This window comes from Astatotilapia calliptera, chromosome 5, assembly GCF_964374335.1.
Source record: "Astatotilapia calliptera chromosome 5, fAstCal68.1, whole genome shotgun sequence".
Classification (NCBI taxonomy): Eukaryota; Metazoa; Chordata; class Actinopteri; order Cichliformes; family Cichlidae; genus Astatotilapia; species Astatotilapia calliptera.
The window spans coordinates 5,099,858-5,127,765 of record NC_137426.1 but is presented as its reverse complement, the minus strand read 5'-3'; the positions used below and the strand labels follow the sequence as shown (position 1 = coordinate 5,127,765).

Sequence of the window (27,908 nt, the reverse complement as noted above, 5' to 3'; positions counted from 1 at the left end):
GTCATAAAGATATGATACATCATGATTTCCTGCAGCACAGCCCTTATCTTGTCTGAGATAAAGACCAGCACCACGAAAGTCTAAATATGTTCTTATGAAATCTAATATTTAACTCATTATGCTTCAGGAAAATTGAGTAATGGCACTGCCTTAGGCTGTAAAAGGTCATGTATGCAGTGAGGAATACAGGGAGTGCAGAATTATTAGGCAAATGAGTATTTTGTCCACATCATCCTCTTCATGCATGTTGTCTTACTCCAAGCTGTATAGGCTCGAAAGCCTACTACCAATTAAGCATATTAGGTGATGTGCATCTCTGTAATGAGAAGGGGTGTGGTCTAATGACATCAACACCCTATATCAGGTGTGCATAATTATTAGGCAACGTCCTTTCGTTTGGAAAAATGGGTCAAAAGAAGGACTTGACAGGCTCAGAAAAGTCAAAAATAGTGAGATATCTTGCAGAGGGATGCAGCAGTCTCAAAATTGAAAAGCTTCTGAAGCGTGATCATCGAACAATCAAGCGTTTCATTCAAAATAGTCAACAGGGTCGCAAGAAGCGTGTGGAAAAACCAAGGTGCAAAATAACTGCCCATGAACTGAGAAAAGTCAAGCGTGCAGCTGCCAAGATGCCACTTGCCACCAGTTTGGCCATATTTCAGAGCTGCAACATCACTGGAGTGCCCAAAAGCACAAGGTGTGCAATACTCAGAGACATGGCCAAGGTAAGAAAGGCTGAAAGACGACCACCACTGAACAAGACACACAAGCTGAAACGTCAAGACTGGGCCAAGAAATATCTCAAGACTGGTTTTTCTAAGGTTTTATGGACTGATGAAATGAGAGTGAGTCTTGATGGGCCAGATGGATGGGCCCGTGGCTGGATTGGTAAAGGGCAGAGAGCTCCAGTCCGACTCAGACGCCAGCAAGGTGGAGGTGGAGTACTGGTTTGGGCTGGTATCATCAAAGATGAGCTTGTGGGGCCTTTTCGGGTTGAGGATGGAGTCAAGCTCAACTCCCAGTCCTACTGCCAGTTTCTGAAAGACACCTTCTTCAAGCAGTGGTACAGGAAGAAGTCTGCATCCTTCAAGAAAAACATGATTTTCATGCAGGACAATGCTCCATCACACGCGTCCAAGTACTCCACAGCGTGGCTGGCAAGAAAGGGTATAAAAGAAGAAAAACTAATGACATGGCCTCCTTGTTCACCTGATCTGAACCCCATTGAGAACCTGTGGTCCATCATCAAATGTGAGATTTACAAGGAGGGAAAACAGTACACCTCTCTGAACAGTGTCTGGGAGGCTGTGGTTGCTGCTGCACGCAATGTTGATGGTAAACAGATCAAAACACTGACAGAATCCATGGATGGCAGGCTTTTGAGTGTCCTTGCAAAGAAAGGTGGCTATATTGGTCGCTGATTTGTTTTTGTTTTGTTTTTGAATGTCAGAAATGTATATTTGTGAATGTGGAGATGTTATATTGGTTTCACTGGTAAAAATAAATCATTGAAATGGGTATATATTTGTTTTTTATTAAGTTGCCTAATAATTATGCACAGTAATAGTCACCTGCACACACAGATATCCCCCTAAAATAGCTAAAACTAAAAACTACTTCCAAAAACATTCAGCTTTGATATTAATGAGTTTTTTGGGTTCATTGAGAACATGGTTGTTGTTCAATAATAAAATTATTCCTCAAAAATACAACTTGCCTAATAATTCTGCACTCCCTGTAGTAGCTCTGTAACAATATGACATCAGGTTTTTGCTGGATTCAGCTCAACATGTCAGTTCTGGGTAAATATTGAGATCAGCACGTCACAGCATTAAAACAACAAAAATAAACAAACCGAACAGTTGCAGTTCGAGACTGAATGCACCAAAATGTAGTTAATTTGTTAACTATTAGTCATAAAGTTTAAAAGACGTGCTTCATTTCTACTAAACTTCACTTGCATTATTGCAGTTCATGAGAGGAGGCTTACAGTTATGATATAGTGACAAGATATAAAGATTTCTGTGAACATCAGATGTATGAATAGCTCTACAGTCCACAGAATAAACAATACAATTTGATTTTGTGGTGGGTCTGTTATGGTTTCCCATATTATTGTTCATTTTGTTGTGATAGTGGGCTCATACTAAGGGACAGATTTTCCCGAGGAGGCTTGAAACGCTGTTTCTAACTTTTTTTTGGGTGCTCCTGGATCTGTATGATGTTATAAAGAGAGGATTTTAATATGGAAGCCCCTCCCACCTGCTTTTCAGCTCTTCTGTTTGTAAAGGACAGCCAATCAGAAGACCTGGCTTAAAGAGCCCCAAGCTAAAAAGTTTGCTAAGGGGCCAGTATAAGATAAATCATGGTTATTTTAAACCATAATGAATCCACTTTAGGTTGAAAGTTTAAATTGACCAGCAGTATAATGAATGGCTGTGATGGTTTCCCAGGCAAAAACATGTGCTTACATGATACTCTAAACTTAATAGCATGGCATGTTGTTGCCATGCTGTCAAATATACAGATATAACTGCAGCTACTGTCCCCAATGAGCCACAGACGCAGTTTGAGGAACCTGATTTTTTCTTGTCCAGACAGATTAGGTTTTTCTGTTCCAAAATCAACAGAAGCAACAATTAATGCTAATGCACCTAACAGCTGTGACAAATTATACAAAAAAAGAGTGAAAAACATCGTGGAAATGACACTATCCTCTACTAAAAATCAGTGTTATAATGATATTTGAAGATAAAGCAAACCCACTGAAGGTCAGTAAAGGATAATACTGAATTATTTCCAGCCGCAGGATGTGTAGTGGTTTAATAATGACAGAGACTGAATTATTATCCAACTTTGATATGCAGATGTTGTTAATAATTCAGTAACACTGACCCAAATTCCCATAGGGAAAAATGTCCTTGTTACTGTCTTTGACTGGATGCAAATACGTGTAAGAAGTATAGATGACTCATGAGTTCACACATTGTGGACATGTTTAATTAGGATTTAATTAGACTGAGTTTATTAGGCTTTAATTGCATCCTAATGAAGCAATAACAGCGACACATGTACACACAAAGAGACAAAACAGGCAAATTAACATACTGCACGTGTACACATTGGTATTGTTTCTGCTTGTTAACATGACGGGTTGAACTGCAGCCTGTATGCAGAGACTTACACACACACAAACACACTGCTGCCATCTGTTGACGTGCAGGACTCGTCAAAGCGACCGTGCTGTGACATGGATGAAGTTAAAAACTGCTGAATGAGGCAGTGTCATTTGTTCTGGGCTGAAAGACGTTAATTAGCTTCTTCAGTTAGTGCTGTGCAATGCACATTTGTTTTGTCATCCCCATCCAAGACTTTGAGTTATAGATTGTTAGTTTTCAGCATCTTTGTGTGTTACAGTAGGTCGGGACATGAAAACAGGGCGGCGTTACCCTGATGACTCAAGTTGTTTTGGTTATTTTTAAACTTTTGAGGATCACAGATGGTGCTATGAAATGTAATATATTGAACACTTTTTCTCATTGAGTCGTTAGCCCTGCATATTGTACATTCGGAGCATTTATTAACTCTGATTGGATTTGTTGAAATATTCATCCGCTCATTTCCCACAGTGGCGCAGATCTGCTGGCAGTCAACTCCGATGGGAACATGCCCTACGACCTGTGTGAAGATGATCCCACGCTGGACATCATTGAGACGGCCATGGCCAACAGAGGTAGAGAATAAATGCTTAAAGGGGAAGTTACTGACAGGAAGGTTAGACAGATGATAAAATCTTTTAGTAAGTTTAGAATCAGATTCAGTCTGTCTGCAGACTGTCAGACTGATAATTGAGAGAAGATTACATAGTTATGCGCAGGAGTAATGATGTTACACAAAGTACGTTTATGTTGGGATTATTCCAATTAAATGTAACTTTAACTTTACCAGCACATGTGAGTTTTTTTGTAAAACATTTCCTTTTTCTTTTTAGACTCCCAGTGAACAAGATATTTCCAGGAAAAACAACATTCACTTAGTTCAACCCGTTCATTTCCTTCCCTGGTTACATCTGTTCATTCCTAGTCGACAACTGTGTATTTTGCCAAAACGCCAGGAGACTTACCAGAAGAGGCTAGCTTGCTAACTCAGCCTCAGCTTCTTAGACTTATTGAAAACACAGCCTACCGCTACCTTACTTTAAAGCTTATGTTAGAAAAGTTAAAAGTTGTATCCAGTCTAAAAATCATTGTCTGGACAGCAAAGTTCATGTATTGCTGTATAGATCTGCTGTTTTAGTCTGAATAAAGCTGTGACAGGTTATGTGTGGAGTTTAAAGCAGGCAGGCACAGTTTAATTGTCACGGAGGAGCAGGGAGGACTCGGCGCAGACTGAAATCTCAGAAAAACAGGTTTATTTACACACTCCAGGTGCACTATATACAGGTGAAGGAGAAGGGGGCCAGGGTTCCCAGGGGTGCAGAGCGGGGTCGGGAAAAGCGTCCAGAGTCTCCAAACCAAACACGAGAAATCTGCATACAGAGAACAAGGGTTAGCACGGAACTTTCACGGACAGAGCTCAAAACTGGCTGAGGCTAAAGTAGCACTGACGAGCGTTATTCAATAGTCCAGCGGCGAGGTGCTCTCAGTCACTGCCTTAAGTAGCGGGAGCAAACAAGGTGAGGAGCCACAGGTGATTGCCTACAGGTGGTGGAGGCCGGGAGCTCACAATGAGCTCCGCCCAGGCAGCGAGCAGAGAGAGAGGAGAGAGAGAAAAGACAAAACATAACATGTAGCCACACAGGGCCAGCCGAGCAGGCACGGGGACCATGACAGTACCCCCCCCTCAACGGGAGCCTCCCGGCGACCCACCAGGCTTACCCGGATACCGACGATGGAAGTCCCGGATCAACTCCTTGGCCAGGACAGCCGACCGGGGCACCCAGGATCGTTCCTCCGGCCCGTAGCCCTCCCAATCCACCAGGTACTGGAAACCCCGTCCCCGGCGCCGAGAGTCCATAATACGAGTGATGGCGTACACCTCCTGACCATCCACAAGCTGGGCGGGCGGAGGGGCCCTAAGAGGGGGGCACAGCGGGCTGGAGAGCACGGGCTTGACCTGAGAGACGTGGAAGACGTTGTGTATGCGCATATTGCGCGGCAGCTTCAGGCGAACAGACACCGGGTTGACAACAGAGTCAATTTCAAAAGGCCCAAGGAAGGTGGGCGCCAGTTTCTTAGACTCAGCGCGAATAGGCACAAAGCGAGTGGACAGCCATACCTTCTGACCCGCGGCGTATGCAGGGGCAGGGGTCCGACGGCGATCAGCGAGGGCCTTGTTTCGCTCCTTAGTTCGGAGCAGGGCCGCTCTGGTAGTACGCCAGGCCCGACGGCACCTTCGGAGGTGGTGTTGCAGAGAGGGGACCGCATGCTCGCCTTCAAGAGCAGGAAACAGCGGCGGTTGGTACCCCAGAGAAGCCTCGAACGGCGACATTCCCGTGGCGGACGACGTGAGGCTGTTATGAGCGTACTCAATCCACGGTAACTGGTCGCTCCAGGTGCCTTGATTGTGGGAGACAACACAGCGAAGGGCAGCTTCCAGCTCCTGGTTGGCACGCTCCGTCTGTCCGTTGGTCTGAGGGTGAAAACCAGATGAAAGACTAACCTTTGCGCCCAGGGTCGTGCAGAACTCTTTCCAAACCCGCGAGGTGAACTGAGGGCCTCTGTCGGACACGATGTCGTCAGGGATGCCGTGCAGCCTAAACACATGTGCCGTGAGCAGTTGAGCAGTCTCCAGTGCGGTCGGGAGCTTTGTGAGGGCAACAAAATGTGCAGCCTTAGAAAAACGGTCCACAATGGTTAGTATTACTGTGTTACCTGAAGAGGACGGCAGCCCCGTGACGAAGTCCAGGGCGATGTGGGACCAGGGCCGGCCAGGAGTGGGGAGAGGCTGGAGCAACCCGGACGGCGGTTGGTTGGGACGCTTGTTTTGAGCGCACGTGGGACAGGCGGTCACATAGTCTCTAGTGTCTTTTATCAGGGAGGGCCACCAGAAGTAACGTTGCAAGAAGGAGATCGTGCGATGAAGTCCAGGGTGGCAGGAAAAGCGGGCGGTGTGACCCCACTGGAGAACACGTGACCTGACGGACGTGGGAACATAAAGCCGCCCTGGTGGGCCCGTCCCTGGGTCGGGTTCGGTGACTTGCGCCTCGAGGATTTGGGATTCAATCGCCCAAGTGACTGCTCCGAACACGCAGGAGGAGGGGAGGATGGGCTCAGGGTCAGGGTCTTTCTCCGTAACGGTGAACAGCCGGGAAAGGGCGTCAGGTTTTACGTTTCGTGACCCGGGCCTGTAGGTGAGAGAAAAGTCAAACCGTGAGAAAAACAGAGCCCACCTGGCCTGCCGGGAGTTGAGACGCTTCGCTGACCGGATGTACTCCAGGTTTTTGTGGTCTGTCCATACAATAAAGGGATGCTCAGCGCCCTCTAGCCAGTGCCTCCATTCCTCTAGTGAGAGTTTCACAGCCAGCAGCTCTCGGTCCCCGATGTCGTAATTCCGCTCCGCTGGTGTGAGGCGGCGAGAGAAGAAGGCACACGGGTGGAGTTTACCTTTAAAGCGCTGAGACAGGACTGCCCCAACCCCCGTCTCCGACGCATCCACCTCCACCACGAACTGTTGGTTGAGGTCAGGCTGTTGAAGGATAGGAGCGGTGGCAAACCTTTCCTTTAGGCAGGCGAACGCCTCCTGGGCTGGCGGGTCCCACTGAAACGACACCTTCGGGGAAGTAAGTCTTGTGAGAGGCAATGCGATCTTACTATAATCTTTAATGAAGCGCCTGTAGAAATTGGCAAAGCCCAAAAAACGCTGGAGCTGCAGGCGATTTGGGGGCTTGGGCCAGTCTAGGACTGTTTGGACCTTTGCCGGGTCAGGCTTCAGATTACCTTGAGCGATGATGTACCCCAAGAACGCCACTGAGTCTACGTGGAAGTCACATTTCTCCGCCTTTACAAAGAGTCTGTTCTCCAACAGGCGCTGGAGAATCTGTCTCACATGGACTTCGTGCTCCTTCACAGTCTTTGAAAAAACAAGAATGTCATCAAGGTAGACAAAAGCACAGCGGTTAATAAAATCCCTGAGGACATCATTGACTAGCGCTTGGAAAACAGCAGGGGCGTTCGTCAGACCGAAGGGCATTACCAAATACTCAAAATGACCAAGATGTGTATTGAATGCCGTCTTCCACTCGTCTCCCTTTCGAATCCTCACTAGGTGTGGGCAACAGCTTATCCAAAGACACAGAGGAGAGAGGTGGTGCAGCAGCGCTTGCAGCAAAGCCTGATGTTACCTGAGGAGATGAGGCAGAGGCTGGGCGCTCCGGGGGGCTCGCCTCGGGGGGGCTCGCCTCTAGTGGTGTTCGTTGGGCGACGGCCAGAGCCAAGGCGGCCACCTCTCCACTGAGCCGGACTAACATCTGCTCGTGCCGGTGTAGTAGCTCCTCCAAGGTAATCGGGGCCGGGGCCGAGGAAGCAGAGTCCGCTGAGTCCATGGTTGGCTGGACTATTCTGTCACGGAGGAGCAGGGAGGACTCGGCGCAGACTGAAATCTCAGAAAAACAGGTTTATTTACACACTCCAGGTGCACTATATACAGGTGAAGGAGAAGGGGGCCAGGGTTCCCAGGGGTGCAGAGCGGGGTCGGGAAAAGCGTCCAGAGTCTCCAAACCAAACACGAGAAATCTGCATACAGAGAACAAGGGTTAGCACGGAACTTTCACGGACAGAGCTCAAAACTGGCTGAGGCTAAAGTAGCACTGACGAGCGTTATTCAATAGTCCAGCGGCGAGGTGCTCTCAGTCACTGCCTTAAGTAGCGGGAGCAAACAAGGTGAAGAGCCACAGGTGATTGCCTACAGGTGGTGGAGGCCGGGAGCTCACAATGAGCTCCGCCCAGGCAGCGAGCAGAGAGAGAGGAGAGAGAGAAAAGACAAAACATAACATGTAGCCACACAGGGCCAGCCGAGCAGGCACGGGGACCATGACATTAATCAGCTTCCTTGTACTTTAACACTTGGACTGTGTTGTTACTTTTTGTTACTTTTTTAAGTGTGACTGCTATAAAAAGCAGTCGTTTAAGAGCCCAGGTCTAGCAAAAATTAGAGATGAGAAGGAAGGAAGATGCAAATCTTATTTTAACCTTTGCGGCTTGCAGCTTTTGGCAGTCTTAACGGTCATAAGAACAGATTGCTGAAGAAGATGGCATCGGAGTTGTGACCTGATATCACACGTAGTGTCAGGCACAGTTTTATGATTGACACTGTGAGGAGCTGAAAGTATTCACAGTTCTCTCTCTCTGTGCCAGCAGGGTGCAGATTAGGATACTGTATATTCATGCTGTGTCACTGTAAACAGCTGCAGACGCCACAGTTTGTCTCTGCGACATGAGTGAAAGAGAGTTCAAGGAGATCAGCGCTGACATAACTGCACATCAGTGATGAAGGAGGGGGAAACTCGTGCTGTTTGCATTTTTGTCTGTTTGTGCGGTGTGAAGAAAGACGCGTACAAAAGCTGTCGAAGCAACAGACAAATTTATTTACACTGGAGTAAAATCAAGCCTCTTAACACGAGCTGCTCTCAGTGTTTTGTTGTTGTTTTCTGGTAAATGGTTACATCCTCAAGCTGGCATGTGTTCTCACGGCTGGGAACAAAACAACAAAAACGAGCAGCAGGCGGTTTTCACTGTACTATTGTAGAACTGGCTGCTAAACTGTGGCTCATTTCAAATATCATTTTGCAAAATGCAATTAAAAAGATTGCAAAAAAATTTAATTAATTGCTTTCTGATTACAACATAGTTTAATGGTGTTGCCTTTGGGCCATAGACTAAAACAAAGACGTCACACAGACCTCCAGTTGTATTAGTAGTTATTAACCAGGAAACTGGGTACAGTTGGGTTTTTGGCTAACCCTAGTTATGGCTTTCTAGCTTGGTTAGTGTTACTAAGTCCTAACCACTTATGTCTGGTTAGCAAAGCTGGTGTGCCAGTATTATACACTTTCAAGGCCAGTCAGCATCCCCTGGCAACCCCTGGTTTGCTGGGAAAAATGTGGCAAGTGGTTGTGTCAGTTTGGTGGATACATGTTGTCATACCAAAAAGCTCCTGTTGCTTATTACAAGGTTTGCATAGAAGAGTTTCACTTGTCTGCAAACAAGTGTGATGCAAACCAAAACGGAGACTTTTTGCCTTCAAAGTAAAACTGGTGCTTTACCTTTGCATCCAAAACATATTTCAAAAAGTCCTACTTTTACTTTGAAGGTGAACAGTCCCCAGTTAGATTGCGTTGCGCTTTTCACAGTTTCACTGTCACTTGTCTTCCATGCAAACTACAGGCCACCATGGCAATATCTTAGTGACCAGAGCAATTAGTGCAGCCTACCTATTTGCAAGCAATTTCACGTAGCATCTGCTTGTCATGGGCAGTCATTGACTTAGTCCAGGGGTGCCCAATCCCGGTCCTCGAGAGCTACTATCCTGCAGCTTTTAGATGCATCCCTACTCCAACACAGCTGAATCAAATGGTTTGATCTCTTCAGCATGCCATCATGTTTGGCAAAGGCCTGATAACAAGCCATTCATTTGATTCAGGTGTGTGGGAACAAGGATGCATCTAAAAGCTGCAGGACGGTAGCTCTCAAGGACCGGGATTGGGCACCCCTGACTTAGTCAGACCCTAGGTATGTGTGGCTAGTCTTAACTAACTATGGTTGTGTTAAAACCAAACTCAGCCAATGAAAAGACTGAACTGTGATTTTTGGGGCCAGCATGACACGACTGTTGACTGAACTGCAGTTTTTTTTCTGCTTCTGCATTGATTTTGTTTTTATGGAAGATGCTGTTTGCTTTGGACAGAACAAACTTTCTGTTTTTCCTGTACAGAAGCAGTCTAGCAGGCTGTAGCTTCATACTTACTTTATTAAAATGAGTGAGTGTGCAGCACAGTTTCCTTCTAAGTATTAAAGTGTATTCTTTGCCTCCCAGATCGTACACACATATTAATCTTTCTAACATTTTGTTAACACTGTTAACGTCACCTCCACTTTAGCGATTCAACAAACATCTTTAAAAAAGACAAAAAACTCAGTAGTACATGAATCATATCTAATCCTTCTTTTCGAGTCTCATACAGACACATTCAACGTGTTTCAGGGCAGCGTGCTGCCTCACAAAAGTCATTGCTTATTCATATGCTCACACCTCTTTGTTTACCAGTACGAGGCTGTTGGTTGGTGCGCTTCACAAGTGGTATCAAAAACAAAAAAGTAAAGAAAAGGTGAAACTTTCCTAAGTTGGTTAAGGTGCCCTTCAGCACACTGCTAAATGCCAAATGCATGTGTGGAGCTGGTGTGAGTAAGCAGGAGACTGTAGATGCAGGGTGCCGGAGGAGAGCATCAGGGGTGCTCAGTCATATTTCCCTGGTTAACGAAAGCTCGAGAAGCCTGGTTATTGCACTCGTAAACAAGTTTGCAGTTAATAATTTTGATCTTTTTAACAGTACAAACAGGACACATGAAGCCACATTGTGTGGATGCGAGGCATTATTGAAAATGCACAGAGACAGAGAGCGGGGGCTCTCAGAGGGAAAACAGACACTTGAAAATGAGGTTCTCAGCTTACAATAGGATCTCTCAAGCTGCAGAAAGCAGATAGCGGTACAGTAGGTGAGAAGAATGATTATTAAGCTGATTAAAAGGAGCGTGGTGCTGCTAATTGCTCCCGTAATGTTCTCAGCACTGTACTGCTGGATAAGACTTGTCTCCCCTGAGACACTGCAGGGATGGGAACACACAGTCAGCCTCTCTCCCCACACACACACACACACACACACACACACACACACACACACACACACACACACACACACACACACGCACGCACAGCACTTGATATGCAGCATCGACGGATTCAGTGCTTCCTTGATCCTTCCCCGGAGAGCCCAGTTCATCTGTGATGAGCTGCAGAGATAAGGAGCGGATCTGTGTATCTGGGTAAAATAGAGTGGGGCATGACACCTTTAATGCCTTTTTTTAATGCCCAGTCAAATCCACACATGCAATAAAGAAGGGAAGATGGTAACACTTTGTGCATATTTTGAATATCGTTGGCCTGTTCTGCATCGCTATTTGAAAGGAAAAAGTCTCACGATTCCAGTGCAGCAGCAGTCATAGTTCCTCAGGTTGTACTGTGTAGACAGCAAAATTATAGCTTCTTACCTTTTCTCTCTTCTACGGTGGCACATGATGAAATCACTCTGCTGCACAGTAGTTTCATTCTAAGAGCCAAAAATGAACATGCTTCCAGTAAAACAATACAATAAATCTTAATGGCTTAAATTTGTGGCATATTGATGAACATGGATGTTGTGTTTTGATGCTGAAATCAGTTCACTTCCCCTGTAACAAACACAAAAATACCACATAATAGTAGAGCTAGACTATCCGTGGACAAGCCCCTGCGCTCTGTTTCTTCTGTTCAGGTGTTAAATTCAAATGATCCGGAAAAGTGTTCCAACACCTTCAGTTATTGAGTAATGAAATCTGATTGGCAGGTTAATGCATACTACTATTCAATGTGCTGAAGCCTGGCACTGCTTCCGGTGAGGGCCTGGAGGTACCTGCTCAGTAATAAGAAGATAATGACATCCCATAGCCTGCTTACACCTTCCAGACGTCCCTTTTCCCTTCTCATCCCTGTGATGCGTTCATGGTGCATACGTAAAGGTGCAGTCGCAGTACTTATGAGACAAAAGTTCCAGACCACTTCAAATACAACTTTTCAAACTGCTCAAAACGTAACACCAAACATACAGACTGTTCACAAAATATATCTGAGCTAAATGTAAAGTTGCTCCTTCCCAAGGAGAGAAAAAAACCCCACTTTAATTGCAGCACTAAAAGAGAAAGGAGAGGAAGACGGTTATGTTTAAAAGAAGCATTGCTGAATAAGGCTACGTTCACACTGCAGGTCTTAATTCTCAAATCCGATTTTTTTGTCTGCTCGTTCACACTACAAATAAAATGCGACAGCAAACGCACTCTAGTGTGAACGCTCAAAGCGGCCGCATGCGCAAAAGAAGACGTCACACACAACGCGCTCTGTTTAGACCCAGAGCAAACAATATTGTTTGACTGATGGCCCTTAATATAAAGACTTCGGACTTCATGTTTCCCAATTTTTGCTTTAAGTTATTTTGTTATTTACATAATAATGTGAATAACCTAATAATGATCCTTATTGCTGTTTTAGAGAGGAGCGGTGCTTCAAAGGATAGTTGCAGATTTCTGTCAGAATCTGCAGATTATGCAGTACAAAGAAAATGTTCACGTTTCTCCAACGTTGTCTTCCCAACAGTTTCACTGACATCTATACTGGATGGCCAGGAAGCGTTCACGATGTCTTCTCCGGCGCTGATAATTGGCGTCTGTCTTGTGTCAGTGACGTAAAAGACGGATTTAATGCGACATGACCGTCGCATTAAAACAGCAGTCGCTTTCTAAAACATCGGATATGTATCAGATTCAGTACCACATAGGAAAGTGACCCAGATTGGATTTGAAAATATCGGATTTGTAACGTTTACACTGTCATACCATGATCGGATATGGGTCGTATAGGGTCAAAAAAAAATCGGATTTGATGCGCTTTCGCCTGCAGTGTGAACGTAGCCTTAGTGAATACGTCCTCATTTCTTTTAGTTTTTAAATCAGATATAGTCTAAGTATACTTAGACTATATCTGATTATACCTAGTATACTAATTATACATATAAGTATTAGTGTAATACTGTAAATATACTAATTTTGAGTTATTAAAAGGTGTGTGGAAATACCAAGCCGTTAGTGCAGGTCAGCTGGTTAGTTTGCATGTCTTTTATCCCGTCTTTCTTCTCTCACCCCAACCAGTCACAGCAGATGGCCCCGCCCCTCCCTGAGCCTGGTTCTGCTGGAGGTTTCTTCCTGTTAAAAGGGAGTTTTTCCTTCCCACTGTCGCCAAAGTGCTTGCTCATAGGGGTTCATATGACTGTTGGGTTTTTCTCTGTATGTATTATTGTAGGGTCTACCTTACAATATAGAGCACCTTGAGGCGACTGATGTTGTGATTTGGCGCTGTATAAATAAAACTGAATTGAATTGAATTATGCAGTATTGGGATAAAAATTTATAGTGATGGACTGTTGGAGTGGGTACTAGGGTACTGTTACTGGGTGACGTCAAACCTAGCAGGAATTTATATTTATGATAATGATGCTGATTAGACTTACTCACTGAATTATTCATTTTATACTAGTTTTATAGTTTCTAGGGGTTGGAAATCAGCCATGTAGCATGCATAACATCTGCTTATATCATGTGGAATTCATTTGGCCAAATCCACAAAGAGCAGTGAATAAGAAAAAAGACTGGAGCTAAAAAAAATCATTATGTGGCTTATTTCTAAAAACCTATTTCCAAGTAATTAATTCTTCACAAGATTAAGAATAAGTACATTTTCATAATGTAAGTAAAAACAGATACAAGTGGCCTTAAGTGCAGTGTAGACAGCTTTAGCCAGCTGTGCAGCCATCACAGCAGTCACTGTCTTTATTACTGTACTATTGCAGGAAACTGCTATAGGATTGCCATACCAGATATCTGCCATGGTAGCATGGTTACCCTTTTATTAGGAATTGCAGACATTTCAGTTTAAGACAGGCTCCTTTCTGCTTAACACTGCAGTTAGGAGCTGTTTAAACAAGTAGCCCCTAAGACAGAAAGGACATTCTGTTGCCTTATGTGCAAAAATATAACTGCTTGTGTATACTTGAATGACATCATGTCCTCATGTACTGTATGTTTATACAAGCCTGCTACATCCACACACACACACACATACAAACATTGAACACCTGATCAATGGTTCTGGGTGAATATTTGACCAGATCTTTTGTCCAACCGCTATGAACTGTTTGGTTAGGTTTTTCACTGCGCCCGATGTTCTTGTCTGTTCTCATTTATATTGTTTACTTAGTTAAATACAACTTTATAACTCAACAGGGTATTTGAAGCACCTGAAACTAATGTAGTCACATTTACTGCCAGTTATGTACGTTTCCTGAAAAGGCTAAAAACAGGGGGAACAATCCTTTGTTTGAGGGTGAGGAATATTTTCTAGATTTGACATCCTCTAATCCTTCTGGGAGTTTTTTTTTCTGGCTGTGGCGCATCACTGCAGCAAAATCAAAATATGAAAGAGGTAGAATTTGTGACACGAGTATCTGAGAGAAACAACAGAAAACACAGAAGAAAACATTTGCTGGAGGCATGGATTAAATCGACTAAAGGGGCTGTCATTTCCTTGATCCGTGAGCCTTTAAAACCCCTCCAGGTGACTCTGATTGCAAATTCAATTCACCCTTTTAACTCCCTTCATCACGACTGTTAACCTTCACATGCGTGGACACCTGCTAAAACAAAAGAGCGACATTGCAGTAGGAGTTGTGGATGACTGACTGCCATTGCCTTCAGCTTTATGTGACAAATTTATTACTGAGAAAGGTCACGGGGCTGAAATCCTAACAAAGGAAAATGTGCAGTCAAATGTGACCTGACTGCTTCTACAATTTATTTCAAGTTAGAATGATCAGATCCAGGGGAGTGTCCTCTGTAAACAGCATTTTAAGGATGAATGAGAATTCAATTTCCCATTTTTTTTTTTTTTTTTTTTTTTTTTTGTTAAATTAGGGCAGGGTGTTTACTTTGGTTGTGTAGATATTTTGACCCTGTGCTCCAGATCTCTTCTGAGGTTAATTCACATATTTTGATAGTTACACTGCAAGAATACAAGAGACAGTCTTGACTGACACCTCTTTCAATTAACGCTGAATGTTACTGAGCCGAAGGAGGATAACTTCTTTGCTGAAGTGTGGCAGTCTCAGTATTTAGCCCTGCCTGGCAGCAGGAAGATGGATTAAACGAGGAATTTAGAGGGGAAGTGACATCCAGAAACACCTGGGCCAAACCGTCTTTGCAAACAAACCTCTTTGCCAGGACATGGAAGGACAGCCAGCATGAGAATAAACTACTCTGCTACCTGCAGAAAATGGTCACTTTATACTTTCAGATGCTCAAGTCCAAATGTTTGCAGCTCTGCACTGATTTTCAGTAAATAAATGCATTTTAAAAAATTTTATGTGAAGATTAAATTCACCTTCAACACTAGCATTAGTTTTTTTTTTTTATTACAAATACCATTTATTTAAAATATTATCAAACTAAGATAACAAAAAGCAGTTATTTCTGCTTTGCTTCCAACCTACTGTGGAAACTGTTGCTGGCAGAAAACATCCTCCTTAGATAAAAAGAAGACGTTACAGTTTAAAGAAGGCTTTACTAACTTTTTACATTTATTTTCAGGTATGTGTCTCAGAGGTATCATACCCAAGTGGGTTTCGCCTCACATCAAAAACTGTCCATTTCAGGCTGCAGTTATATATTAAAAGTGTCAGGACCAAACTCCCCTGCGATTAACTCTGGCTGCTCTGCCTGCATGTTTGACTGACAGGCATCACCCAGGAGATGATCAACGAGACGCGAGCGTCGACGGAGAGGAAGATGATAGGAGACATTCAGGAACTGCTGAGTCAAGGAGAAAAGGTCAACCAGCAGGACTCTCAGGGAGCTACTCTGGTAAGTTTATCTGCTTTGATTTTCTTCTAAAAATCTCAACTAAACTCAGTTTAAAACGGCATCACTGAAGTTCTTGCTGCTTTAATATTGTAAACATTTAATTCCTTTTATGTGGAACAGAATGCGCTCGCTTAAAATGATAAAATTGGTTGCATGTACTGCATAAATACACTTAGATTAATGTAAAATGTGATGTAAAGTGGCAGATTTATGTGCTCAGGTTACTCAGTGATGGTGCACTAATTTGGCAAAGCTAAGCTCTGTGTGTGGTGTTAATAGGCAGCTAATGCAGCTGCCTTTCTGTAGCTGCTCCACAATACATTGTCTGAGATATAATTGACTGTGGCTTTAAATTAGCTACAAGTGTTTTGTTACTGCGGGTAGCTTTTGTTAGAGTAGTCTGCCATAGATGAGGGTAGAAATTGTCTTGAGAGGTTAAAATCTTCACTGTGATATCATCTGGACGACAGCCACTGCTTTTGCTCTTCAGACAAAATGTTTTTATATTATTAAAAAAGGGAAAGCAGATATTAAGATTGCTACATTCAAAGATTAGGAAAGATTAGCAGGGTGGACATATGCATGCATTGCAGCCATGCAGTTAGTGTGTTGCCATATCACTGCTTTAATTGTCTGTACGCTCTGGAGGCTTCTTCCATTGGTGAATCACCCGGAGGTTTCTAATATTGGGGTTTAAGCCTTTTCTTGCTATTTTTGTTGTGTTATCTAAGCAAACAAATCTTGGTGCAATAAAGAGGAAATGATTTTAATATTATTTCCTGGGCTGAAGCCATTTTTTCCATGTAAGCTTGTTAAAGTGGTCCTATTGTGCTCATTTGTGGCTCCATATTTCTACCCTTGGATTCTGCAAGAGTAGTTTTGGATGATACACATTTATAAAATTCATCTGATTCATCTTACACTGGGACTTGGTGCAGCGCCTCAGTTTATCCACTGTCTGAGGAAAGAAAAACGATGTTGTAGCACACTTTAAAGCAACTTTCTTCTGTTCAGATGTTTGCTTCCCTCTCATCTTCCCCTCCTTTCTTCTGTTTCTCATATAAACAGAAGATCTGCATAGCAAATGAGCAGATGAATAGACTGCAAAGCAAGTTCAACATGCCAAGCTGGCTTGACAAAACCCAAACCCTCAGTCGGGATCAACTTTCTCTGTTAACCCAAGCTGCTTCCTTCTTCAGAATCCGTGCAGGCTCACGGAAAAGTTGGCGTTTACACATCATTTCACTCTTCAGAGCTAAATGGCTCAAGTGAGCATTATCTACTCTAATCAGAAATATTATCAGATGAACAGAAGATGGAGAGCTATAAAGAACATAAAAAATATATCAGTAAAATGCAACCGTGTTGCTGCAAAGAAGACGAGAGAAAATTATATACATAATGTATTTTAATGCTCGGCCCGGTGTTGATACTGCTGGTTGTTTCTAAAATGAACTGTACATTAGAGCTGGGAAACCTTTTACACGTTTAAATACTGAAAATTATTCATTGTGTTCAGGTCTGAGATTCTCCCTTAGCATAATAAAGGAGACATGGAAATCATTTTAGTTTAGTCAGCAATGAAATTATTTTTATTGACTGAATGAGTATTCAGTATGTAATTAATGGATTTTGTTTTTCATTTTTCTTGTAGCTGTAATTCCAGCAGCTATAAAAGAGGCTCAGCAGCAGATTAGCACCAAGAACATAAACACATTTTCTGCATCACAAACTGAAAGTAGCCAAATTTCAGCAGTGCTTCTTTCATGCGTTAGTAAGGTGTGGCTCAACAGTTTGTATGTATAAAATATTAGACAGAGAGAGCAGAGCCACCATCATGACACTGGAAAACTCTTGACTTTAAGCTCAACACAGCTTGCTGTCCCCCCATAGTTACCCTTAGGGCTTCTTGGCTCACACATAGACCTGTGTGGCGGAGATGACCATGTTGGGGATATGCGTTTTTATTAACATCACAGCCAGTAGAAAAAAGCTGTCTGAATTGGCTCATTTAAAGCAGTCTGCGTGAAGCCTGAGCTGCTGGCTCATAGGGATTATTTGGATATATACTGACCTCATTACTGGAAACTTTGATCTTCTTTAATATTACGTATGATAGGAAATGAAGAAAAAGCATTTGAAAAGGAAGCAGTTAGAAATAAAATAAGATAAGAGAGCTAAACATGAAATGAACCCTCCTACCCACCAGGTTCCAGATGTGCTGCAGAGAGACAAACCTCTCGCGTTAATATCAGGCGTCACAGGTCTGAACAAAGAGGGGGAAAAAAGCAAATGGTGTGTAAATATTCAGTGGACCGTCTTTATTACAGATTCACCTTTTAAAGATCATGTGCTCTGCAACACTGTCTCGCGAGGCCGTAAAACCTCCAAAGCTAATCAGGCATTTAGAGCCTCATTATAATTTTTTAAAGACAAATCAGCTGTATGATTTTAAATGGTCTGAGTGCTCCAGTTATGAATGCTCAGGATGCCTGCAGTCATTATTTAAACAAATGTTAGATTACAGTAAACCTGTAGTGATGATAAAATTGCATTTAAGAGGAGCGGGAAGAGATGACAAGAAACATAAAAGCAGCATTTCATCAAAGAAAACATGGTCAGATTGGATATTTGGTTTTCAGTAGCGTGTGTGCTCCTGTTGGCCTTTTGTGTGCGTTTTATGCCAACCCCTAAAGTTTATAAGTTTGATGCATAAGTGTGATTAGAGCGATTTAAGTAGACAAGAGAATGAAAACTAATAAAGGCCCTCATGTCTTTATGCTTTGCTGCATAGTGCAAAGGTACGCGAGGATTGTGTGTACCTAATAAGTCCCTAAATTTGTTTTGTTTAGCACTTTAGTACAGTGATGCAATAAAAGTCAAGCAAGGTACAAAAAAAATCATTAGCACATAATTTACTGAGTAGAGCATATAATGTCAGATGCCTTAATGAAGTCTTTATTATGTATTAGGGATTTAGCTACACGGGGGAAACACAGTGACGGATCACTGGATGGAAGTAGCTAGGGGATAGTAGTATCCCAAAATAACCCCGTTAAGCTTTAAAGTCTTACTACAGATTGTGTGATTGAGCTGCTTGTCCCTTTGCTTTCTACATCCTGTTAATCTTCATTCGAGCACGATGAAGCAAACTAGAGCATGCCTTATTAAAATCCCTGGCACAGATGAGAGGAAGAGACCCTGAACTGACAGGAAGTTATGTAAGGTTAATCTTTTGTTTTCCAGTGAAATGCATTTTTATGATCCTGTTTTGATGTGCAGGCACAATGATTTGTATGCTTTGTGACTTCAGACAGAAGTCACAAAGCAAGAGAAATATTTTTCATTTTTGTTGGAAGTTTATTAAAAAAAAAGTGTAAACAAAGTAAGGAAAAGTAACAAGTGTCACATGTTGTTCTCTGTGCCATAAACCTGACGAAGGACACATAAACACAAAGTTTATATATAAAAATACACTCACTGGACACACCTCCTTATATCTTTAGAAGTGCCTTAATTCTTCCTTGTGTAGATTTAGCTGGAAATGTTTCTCTGTGGTTTGGTTGTGGATGGATTGATGTCTGGTGACTGTGCAGGCCATTTGAAGACAGTGAGCTCATTGTTATGCTTAAGAAACCAGTTTGAGATGGTTTGAGCTTTGTATCCTGCTGGGGGAAGCCATCAGAAGATGGGTATGCTGTGGTCATAAAGAGATGGATATGGTCAGCAGCAATACTTGGGCAGGCTGCTGCATATAAATGATGCTTAATTGGTAGTAATGGGTGGCCTAGAGTGTTCCAAAAAATATATCCCCCATATCATTACATCACCACCACCAGCCTGAACTATATACTATAATGCTGTTCTACTATATAATAGAAGCCAGGATGGATCCGTGCGTTCATGTTGCTTAAATTCTGGCCCTAACATCGCAATGTTACAGCAGAAATTGAGACTCATCAGACCAGTGGATGTTTTTCCCAATTTGCTTTTGTCCAGTTTTGGACCAGAGTGTTCAGAGGTGATCTTCTGCATACCTTGGTTGTAATGAGTGCTTAATTGAGTTATTCTTGCCTTCATCACCTCGAAGGAGTCTAGCCATTCTCCTCTGACCTCTCACATCGATGAGTCATTTTCACCCAGAGAACTCACTTTTCACTTTTACAGATCATTCTCTGTAAACCCCAGTGACAGTTGTGAGGGAAAATCCCAGTAGATGAGCAGTTTCTTAAGTGCACCACGTTGGCGCCTGCCTCCTAACTTATGGGTCTATTATTGCAGTCCTCTCTTTTCAATTACTGTCATCTCAGGTTTTGTTTATTTTTAAGAAAACTATAGTTTTAGCCTTGTGAAGGAGAATGAGTGAGGCGAGTGAAGTTTCACATGTACACAAAGCATTTCAGACTGGAAATAACAAGTGAAACGCATTGTTAAGTTAAGATATGGCGATGGAGGTTATTTCAGTCCTTTAATCACACATTTAGCTGCATGTCGTTAGATTGTGGGTGAAAACGGAAGACAAGAGAGTACTTGTCCCGGCATGCGTTTGACCAGTGGAAGGGTAAATCAGGACATGCTGCTGGTGGCACTGTGGGAGGAACTGGAGTGCTCACAGTATGCTGACATTATGAAACTTTTGGCACGGTGACACAGGCAGTGTTGCCCAGTGTCGGTCCACCGGTTTGTTTCGGAACGAAAATCTCAGCAAAGACTCTGATGGTCCCCCGGCTTAACCTGTACTGTCAGCATGAGGTTGACATTTCTGGTTTTGAGTGAAACGTCTCAGTAAGCCGGACAGACTGTTATTAGATCAAGTTTAGATGTTTTCAGCGGCTTTTTGTCCAGTCCCGCCAAAAGGTCAGATTTGTCATTTGGCTAATGCTAATGATCTTTTCATTTGCCTCAGGTTTGTCCTATTATTACTTGTCGTCCTCAGCCTCATCTGACACTGACTTAGATGAGGAAGTTTGTCCTTAATGAGGAGGCTGTCTTTTAGTTTTGATCAATGTAACCACTCTTTGATGGGATGCACCGGTACATTGGTTTACAATTACAGTGATGTTTTCTGTTAAACTCATGTGTTCCTTAGTTGTATTTTTATGGCATGTTAGACAACTTTAGCTTGTTTCCTTTAGCTAATTCTGCATGTCTCACGGCCTTTAGATGCCTATAAAGGAACGCTGGGATTCGATATTCGGTCTTCTGGAATGCTGATGGCATTTTCCAAAAGATAGACTGGTGAATAGATGGTGCTTTCTGTTATCCCAAACATAACCTACTTCTGCGGTCTCACCAAAAGAGGCAAACAGCATTAAGTACAGTTCCTGTAAGTGACACTTGAAGCTGCAAACCAGACTTTCATGAATGTCACACCACTTGCCAACTTCCCTGTTGCAATAAACATATTTTATACCAGTTTGTTATTGTTCAACCTCACAGCCACAGTTTGTGTGGGGCTTTAGAAATTGGCAGAATGAAAGGCCAAGTGCTGCCATCATATTATATTTTTCTTTTTCAGGCATTCAGTAATTTGAAGGCCAGGAAAGGAAAATATTCAAAGGAGGTTCCAATAAAAACTGAAATTAACAATTTTCAGTTTGGTGATTTAAAAAAGCAAAATGAAAAAATGAAAAAAAGATTTTTGCTTTTGTTTCCTCCTAAAACAACATTTTGAGGTTGTTGAAAGCATATTCTACTCTGAGAACCTTTGAGACACTCAAATATTCTGCTGCTTCTCTTTTAAATGTATAAAGTGGAGCTGAATTAGGTCATTATTTAGTTGCTATTTCTTATAAGCAAAATGCTGAAAAAGACTTGGTGTAAAAACTTGATGATTCTGTCAGAGTAATTATACTTTGCATTTTTTCATTATTTCTCTTTTCTCATCTGATCTCTGGCTCTTTGTTAGATTGGTTTTCTACTTATGTATCTAATAGGACCGTCTCTGTTAGGATGAACTCTAACATTGCTTCCTTAACCTGTGGAGTTCCACAAGGTTCAGTTCTGGGTCCCTTATTATTTTTCTATCTATGTTGTTTCTTCATCTGCCATCATTCATCCTTTTCTGACATTTCTATGCCATTGACATTAAGCTGCATATGTATTTTAAACCTCACCAGCTGAACAGGCTGTCAACCCTGGACCACTGTTTAACCCAGATTAATGGCCGTCTAGCCATTACCTTCTTCTAAACATCAACTGAGAACACAATTATAGCTCCTCCTGAACCTTTTGCTTCTTTAGGTTCAGAGTTTGGGATGTCTGATTATAGTCTGGGCTTTGATTCACCTGTAAAATGTATTTCTTGTTCCTGTTACCTTTTATTTAAAGAAGATTTCTAAATTACGATATATGGTCTCCTTTGCTGAACTGGAGGAAATTGTTGATGCTTGTGTGTTATCGTGCTTAGGTTGCTGTAAAGCCCTTTTATAGATAAATCATCTGTTTTATGCCTCTAAGCCAGGGGTGCCCAATCCCGGTCCTCGAGAGCTACCGTCCTGCAGCTTTTAGATGCATCCCTACTCCAACACAGCTGAATCAAATGGTTTGATCTCTACAGCATGCCATCATGTTTGGCAAAGGCCTGATAACAAGCCATTCATTTGATTCAGGTGTGTGGGAACAAGGATGCATCTAAAAGCTGCAGGACGGTAGCTCTCGAGGACCGGGATTGGGCACCCCTGCTCTAAGCAATAAAAAAGTTGTTTTTTTTTTGGTTTTTTTTTTGTGTCCCGTTTGGATCTTTAGCCATCAGAATTGTTGTCTTAAGGCCAAGAAAGATGCCAAGCGGATTTATTTTACCAAGTGGATCATCATGGCCTTGCCATATTGGTCCATTTGATTAAAAGTTATTTTTAACAAAATGTTGCTATTAAAATATTCTAGTTGGCGAGCTCACATTAATTTTTACACGGGTCCCAGTAAATAGCCAGGCTTCAAATTATTTATCCCAGCTTCACACTAATCACACTGAGGCTCACAATCTTCGATGACAGGCTCTGAATTTGTTAGTTGTTCCTTGGAAGATGAAAAGACTTCTGGGACAGAGCCCTTCAGTCTGTTGAGACTTTTATTGATTAGAACTTTTGAAACTACCTGTTTACTTTATTATTAAACATTGTTTTTATTATTGGGGAGCACGGTGGTGCAGGGGTTAGCACTGTTGGCTCAGTGGAGTTTGACTCCACCAACTGGTTAGAGCCTTTCTGTGTGGTGTGTGCATGTTGTTCCCGTGTTTGCGTGGGTTACTTTAATCATGTTTGTTTTCAGTTTAGTTTCAGGTTTAGGTTTCGTTGTCTGAAAATGGTAAATTAGTTTCAGTTCGTTTTTTTTCTTTACAGTATGTTGGATAGGTCTCTCGGGCAAGATTACAAATTCCCTCTGAGTGATGACATGTTCCAGGCTAGTTTTATGAGGCTAGGACAAGAATTAATATCTTAACATTAACAGATTAGGTTGTTTCATGGAGGCAGGCTCAGCCTAATTTGATCAGGACCTTGAATTGACCACAATAATCTACATCTAATTTAACATAATATTAGAAGATGCACAGCAATAAACTGACATCTTTAAACTTAGAAGCAAAAAAATACTTTATTTGTAGATTTTTGGCAGGTCCAATGTCTCACATAGTAAGCAATTGTAAGTTACCACTATATAACGTTCTTTGGCATGTTCATTGCCACTTTAGTATGAATTTCACATTTTTTTTTTTGCATGCAAACAGTAAATCCTGAGCACTGGGGGAAAACAATCTATTTCCTTCTCTGTTGTTGCAGCTACACATCGCAGCAGCAAATGGCTACGCGCAGGCTGCAGAGCTGCTGCTGGAGGGGGGGGCTCGTGTGGACCTCAGAGATTCAGATGGATGGCAGCCTCTTCATGCTGCAGCGTGCTGGGGTCAGGTAAGGAAAACACAACAGGAAAGAGATAAGAGCCTCAGGCGCTCAGGCGCACACAAAGGTTTCTGGAACCATTAATACAAATTGCTTCCACTGTTGTTGTTGTTGCTGCTTTAGATGCATGTGGCAGAGCTGCTGGTGTCTCACGGAGCCAGTCTCAATGCCAAGACCTTCCTGGAGGAGACTCCAATTGGTATGTTTACAGTATACTGTAGCACTCACTTGTCCGGTGCACCTGGTAATGAGTTCAGGGGAAAAAAAGTATCGTCTCAGCAGGGTCTCATTTCCAAGTGTTCACTTTTATGTTAAGCATTACTAACAGTGTCCCTTTTACCCATGTTGCTTTAAGATCTGTGTGAGGACGAGGAGTTCAGAGCCATCCTGCTGGACCTGAAACACAAACACGACATTATCATGAAGTCACAGCTCAAGCACAAGACCTCGCTGTGCAGGCGAACGTCCAGTGCAGGCAGTCGTGGGTATGTGCTGACATCTGTTGGTGGTAGCATGGCTACTACAGGCTTTGTTATTTGGAGAAATTAGAAAACAGACAAAACATCTGTTCTGTATACTTACAGCTGTATTTACATTTAATAGGAGAATGGTGGATAGAAGCCTCCGCTGATATAATGACATAATGTCTGACATAATGAAGCTGTCAGTTTAGCGTGTGTATAAGTTCTTCTGCTCTTTAACTTTCATGTGTAAAAGTACCATATATGGTAAGCTGTTATTTTTCTAGCTGCTTTTTCTTACTGGGAATTCCACTTGTGTTCACAGAAAAGTGGTGCGGCGAGCCAGTTTGTCGGACAGACACAACCTGTGTCGTAAAGAGTACGAGACCGAGGCCATCGTGTGGAGGAAAGAAAAGGAAGACGAGGACGAGAAAGAAAAGGAGTCTGATCAGGAGAATAGCCAAGTAGTTAGTGTGAGACTATTTTTAAGGATTACATAAATAGCTCTATGCAGTTCTAACTTTGGTTTTTTGGGTGGGTGGGGGGTGGCTTGGTGGAATTTACCGCCCCCTCACACACACGCTGTCAGATGATAATGTGTGTGAGAGATATTTTTAAGCACAGGTAGAAAGATGATTCTTCCCACTCAGAAGCTGAAATGTCACATTTGGATGAATCAGACAGAGGACTTCCTCCAGCACCCAGGAGCAATTGCACAAAAGGAAACCCACAACAGAAAAAAACTGAAATACTGTCTTCCATTATCAGTAGACTCTGTTGCCGCCGCCGCTGCTTATTGTAACCTCAACTTTTTACACACATTATCTGCAGATTATCAGATGACATTCAGAGAAATGTTGCTCTGGCACAAAATAACTCTGAACAGTTGGGAGATTTTCTCTATAATGAAGGAAATAAATTGGCTTTACATCTGATTTCATTTGAACTTTGTAAGCCTCGGCAGCAGATCAAAGTTTGCTGATCTGCCCTGCACAGTCAGGCCTTTGTGTATTTAATGAGCTAAAAGAAAGTCTTACAGAGGATTAAAGTAATCCTTATTGATGTCTTGCAGGTCAAGCCTGTTGTCGCTGTGGAGCTGCCCGACAAGTCCAACCTACCCACCATCCTCAAAGAAGGCAACAGCAAGCAGAATGGCCTAATCTCCACGACAACATCCATGCCACCTCAGCCTCCCTCCAATGGCAGCACACCGACGTCCAGTAAGGGTGGGGTTGTCACCACCCAGCCGTCCCAGGAGGAAGCCTGGCCAAAAGAGCGCCCTCAGACTCTGTCAGAGCTGAAAAAGCAGCGAGCTGCTGCCAAGCTCTTGAACCACCCCTTGTTCAACGGTCACCTTGGTAACGGCTCCACAGACTCCTTCACTGATGCCAAAACCACCACTGAGGATCCTCGCATGCCGCTGGTCTCCTCCAATGGCAACGCCGTATATTATACCCCAGCCAGCGGCGACCCACCCCTGCTCAAATTCAAGCAGCCTATGGAGGAGGAGCAGCCGAAGGTGCGGACCTGCTGCTGCGTGTCATAGTTGGTGCGCGGTCATGTGACTGTTACCAGAACAGGAAGTGTTTGCACTGAGAGGAGGGAAGCAAGGAAGGCTGTGTAGAAGGGAGGAGAAGAAAGAAGGAAAGTCTTTGAACATCCTTCACCACTCCCGGTTCAAAAATGTCTTCAAGACAGGCGGCCCGATTAAAGTATGAAAACATTTCCTTTCACCTCCCAGTCTCGTAACTCCTTTAAAGTGCAGCTGAGAAGTGGAGGAAATTCCTTTCATACATGGAGTCTCTTTACACAACAAATGTAAAGACAAGAAGTGGTCCCGCTCTCCCTGTTAAAAATCAAAGAGGATGGGGAGTGTTTTTTGACAGAAATTTAGAATTAGGAGAGAAGATCGCAAGGTACTGAATCCTCTACTTTCACACATGGAAGAAACTTTGTCTGTTACCCCACAAACAGATTGGTATTATTTCATTAGAACAGCATTTCTTCCAGGATAAACTAATCTTGTTATCAAACCACATTCTTGTCATGTTCAAACAAGCAGGACAGTCATCCTGGAAGGGTGCTGATATCTTGTAATACACCGTGTTGTTGTAGTACAACACATGAGAAAATGCAAAACATGGCAAAAGGAGATCTGTGACATCTCTTTCCGTGTTGACATGCTGCCTGGAAAAGTAAGGGAAAGGAATGCCATAAAACAGTGTTAAAATACTCATGAAGTGTACTTCTACAGTGAGAGATAACCGGAAAGAGTAAAAGTACTGCACTAGTGTTTGAAACGGTCACTATATTCCGTCAACTATGCGTCACCTCACCGTCCTCTCACGTGGAACCTAAACTGACAGGTCGTGCTTTGTTTTATGCATTATTCACTTTGTGCTCACTCGTATAGATAATTTAAGCAAACATGGTTGAAAATTACTGTACATGTTTTATTTATGAAATGTAAATTGTAAAAAAAACAACAAAACAAAGAAAAAACATGGTTTCTAAAGTCGAGTGTATTTATTATTTGGATGGCGTGTGGAGAGTGTGTGTGAGTTAGTGGGGGGGAGACGAATCTCCCCAGCTGAGCACCTTCTGACATGGAAGAACGGTTCAAATGAAACGAGGGTTACTGTCTGCGTTATGTACGTGTAATTAAAAAAAAAAAAAACCAGCCATCATACTGGATGGATTCATGAATATGTCACTACAAATAACAGTGTTATTTGTTTATGTTTCGTTTTTGTTTTTTTCCTGGTGGCCATTGTGTGGCTTTACTTCCCCTGAGTCACTGTATTTGTCTTCTAAACTGAAACTGTATGTTATGTAATGATTACTGTAAATGAAAAATGAGTTTTCAGAAGAATCTTTGGTATGTAGCGAGCCCAGGCTGTTATATCAGGTAATGTGTCATGCCCCCCCCCCACCCCCCAAGGAAAAAAAAACCCAGTACTACATGTAGTGGTTTGTCTGCTGAATTAAATGAATATTTCATCATTTTAGAAACAGTTGATGAGAGGAGCTAGAGCCAGCAGTCAGCATATTAACACCCAGACTCTGATTTTTGCTATCAGACATTGTTGTAGTCTGAGAAATATTGAGCAGTTTGCACCTCAGCAAGCAAAGGGTCTGAGAGCAAAGCAGGAATGCACTAACGGGAATGCAGTGGCAAAACAATGAGCTATTGTTTGAAGACTTTTAAATCTCTGCAGGATTGTCAGATTGTAAATGACAGACTTCCGTAATAGGAAATCTAGACTCTGATATGTTGTCTGGATCTTTACTAGCTACACTGTCTTCAAAAACTGGTCATTGCCACACCATTAGATGATAGCTGGTGCGCTCACAGTGACACTTGTCTTAGTTTAAAACAAGCACATGCAGAATCGCTAACCACAGTGTGTCGTGAGCAGGCTTACCTAAATGTAATAAAGCCATTAACACTGCAGGCGTCCTTTTCCTGCCTTGACATGGCAGGAAAAAAGTGAAAAACATTAGTGAGACTTTGTTTTCTTCTCAGAGCAAGATGTTTCTCTTTGTTTCGAGTCTTCGTGGTAAGTTAAGCCAAGTAGTTTCTATTTGTGGAGACTAAGAAGGAGTTTAGTACCAACCTTGTCATCAAACCTGCAGAAGCCAGTCAGACTACACCCGGGAATTCGAAACTATTCCTTAAATTTAACAGCTCCTTTAAATGTGTTTGTGCCAAAGAGTCTTCCATGAGTTGAAAATAATTTAGTTTGGCGGGAAGCTTTCTGATGGCCGACTTCTTTGAAAATGTGATTACCTGTAATGCCACGCCATCACCCTTCTTCCTCACCACATCAACTGTA

General features: G+C 42.6%; 1 protein-coding gene and 2 long non-coding RNA genes across 3 annotated transcripts in view; 1 reads left to right on the top strand and 2 right to left on the bottom strand.

Annotated features, from left to right (window-relative positions):
• ppp1r16b (protein phosphatase 1, regulatory subunit 16B) overlaps positions 1-26,587 on the top strand; it is a 100,948-nt gene extending 74,361 nt beyond the window's left edge. The window contains exons 5-11 of the mRNA XM_026166817.2: positions 3,630-3,733; positions 15,592-15,716; positions 23,495-23,620; positions 23,735-23,810; positions 23,967-24,096; positions 24,398-24,545; positions 25,145-26,587. Coding sequence (XP_026022602.1) covers positions 3,630-3,733; positions 15,592-15,716; positions 23,495-23,620; positions 23,735-23,810; positions 23,967-24,096; positions 24,398-24,545; positions 25,145-25,618 — 1,183 coding nt within the window. The 3' untranslated portion in view covers positions 25,619-26,587. The remainder of the gene's footprint in view (positions 1-3,629; positions 3,734-15,591; positions 15,717-23,494; positions 23,621-23,734; positions 23,811-23,966; positions 24,097-24,397; positions 24,546-25,144) is intronic.
• LOC113021939 (uncharacterized) lies at positions 7,602-7,937 on the bottom strand. Its single transcript, XR_003272380.2, has 2 exons — positions 7,813-7,937; positions 7,602-7,733 (listed from the first exon to the last, which is right to left on the bottom strand). It is a non-coding gene; the product is annotated as an uncharacterized LOC113021939 (long non-coding RNA).
• On the bottom strand, positions 23,291-25,520 carry LOC113021940 (uncharacterized). The gene is made up of 3 exons (XR_003272381.2): positions 25,110-25,520; positions 23,952-24,007; positions 23,291-23,852 (listed from the first exon to the last, which is right to left on the bottom strand). It is a non-coding gene; the product is annotated as an uncharacterized LOC113021940 (long non-coding RNA).
• Positions 26,588-27,908: the final 1,321 nt, after the last annotated feature.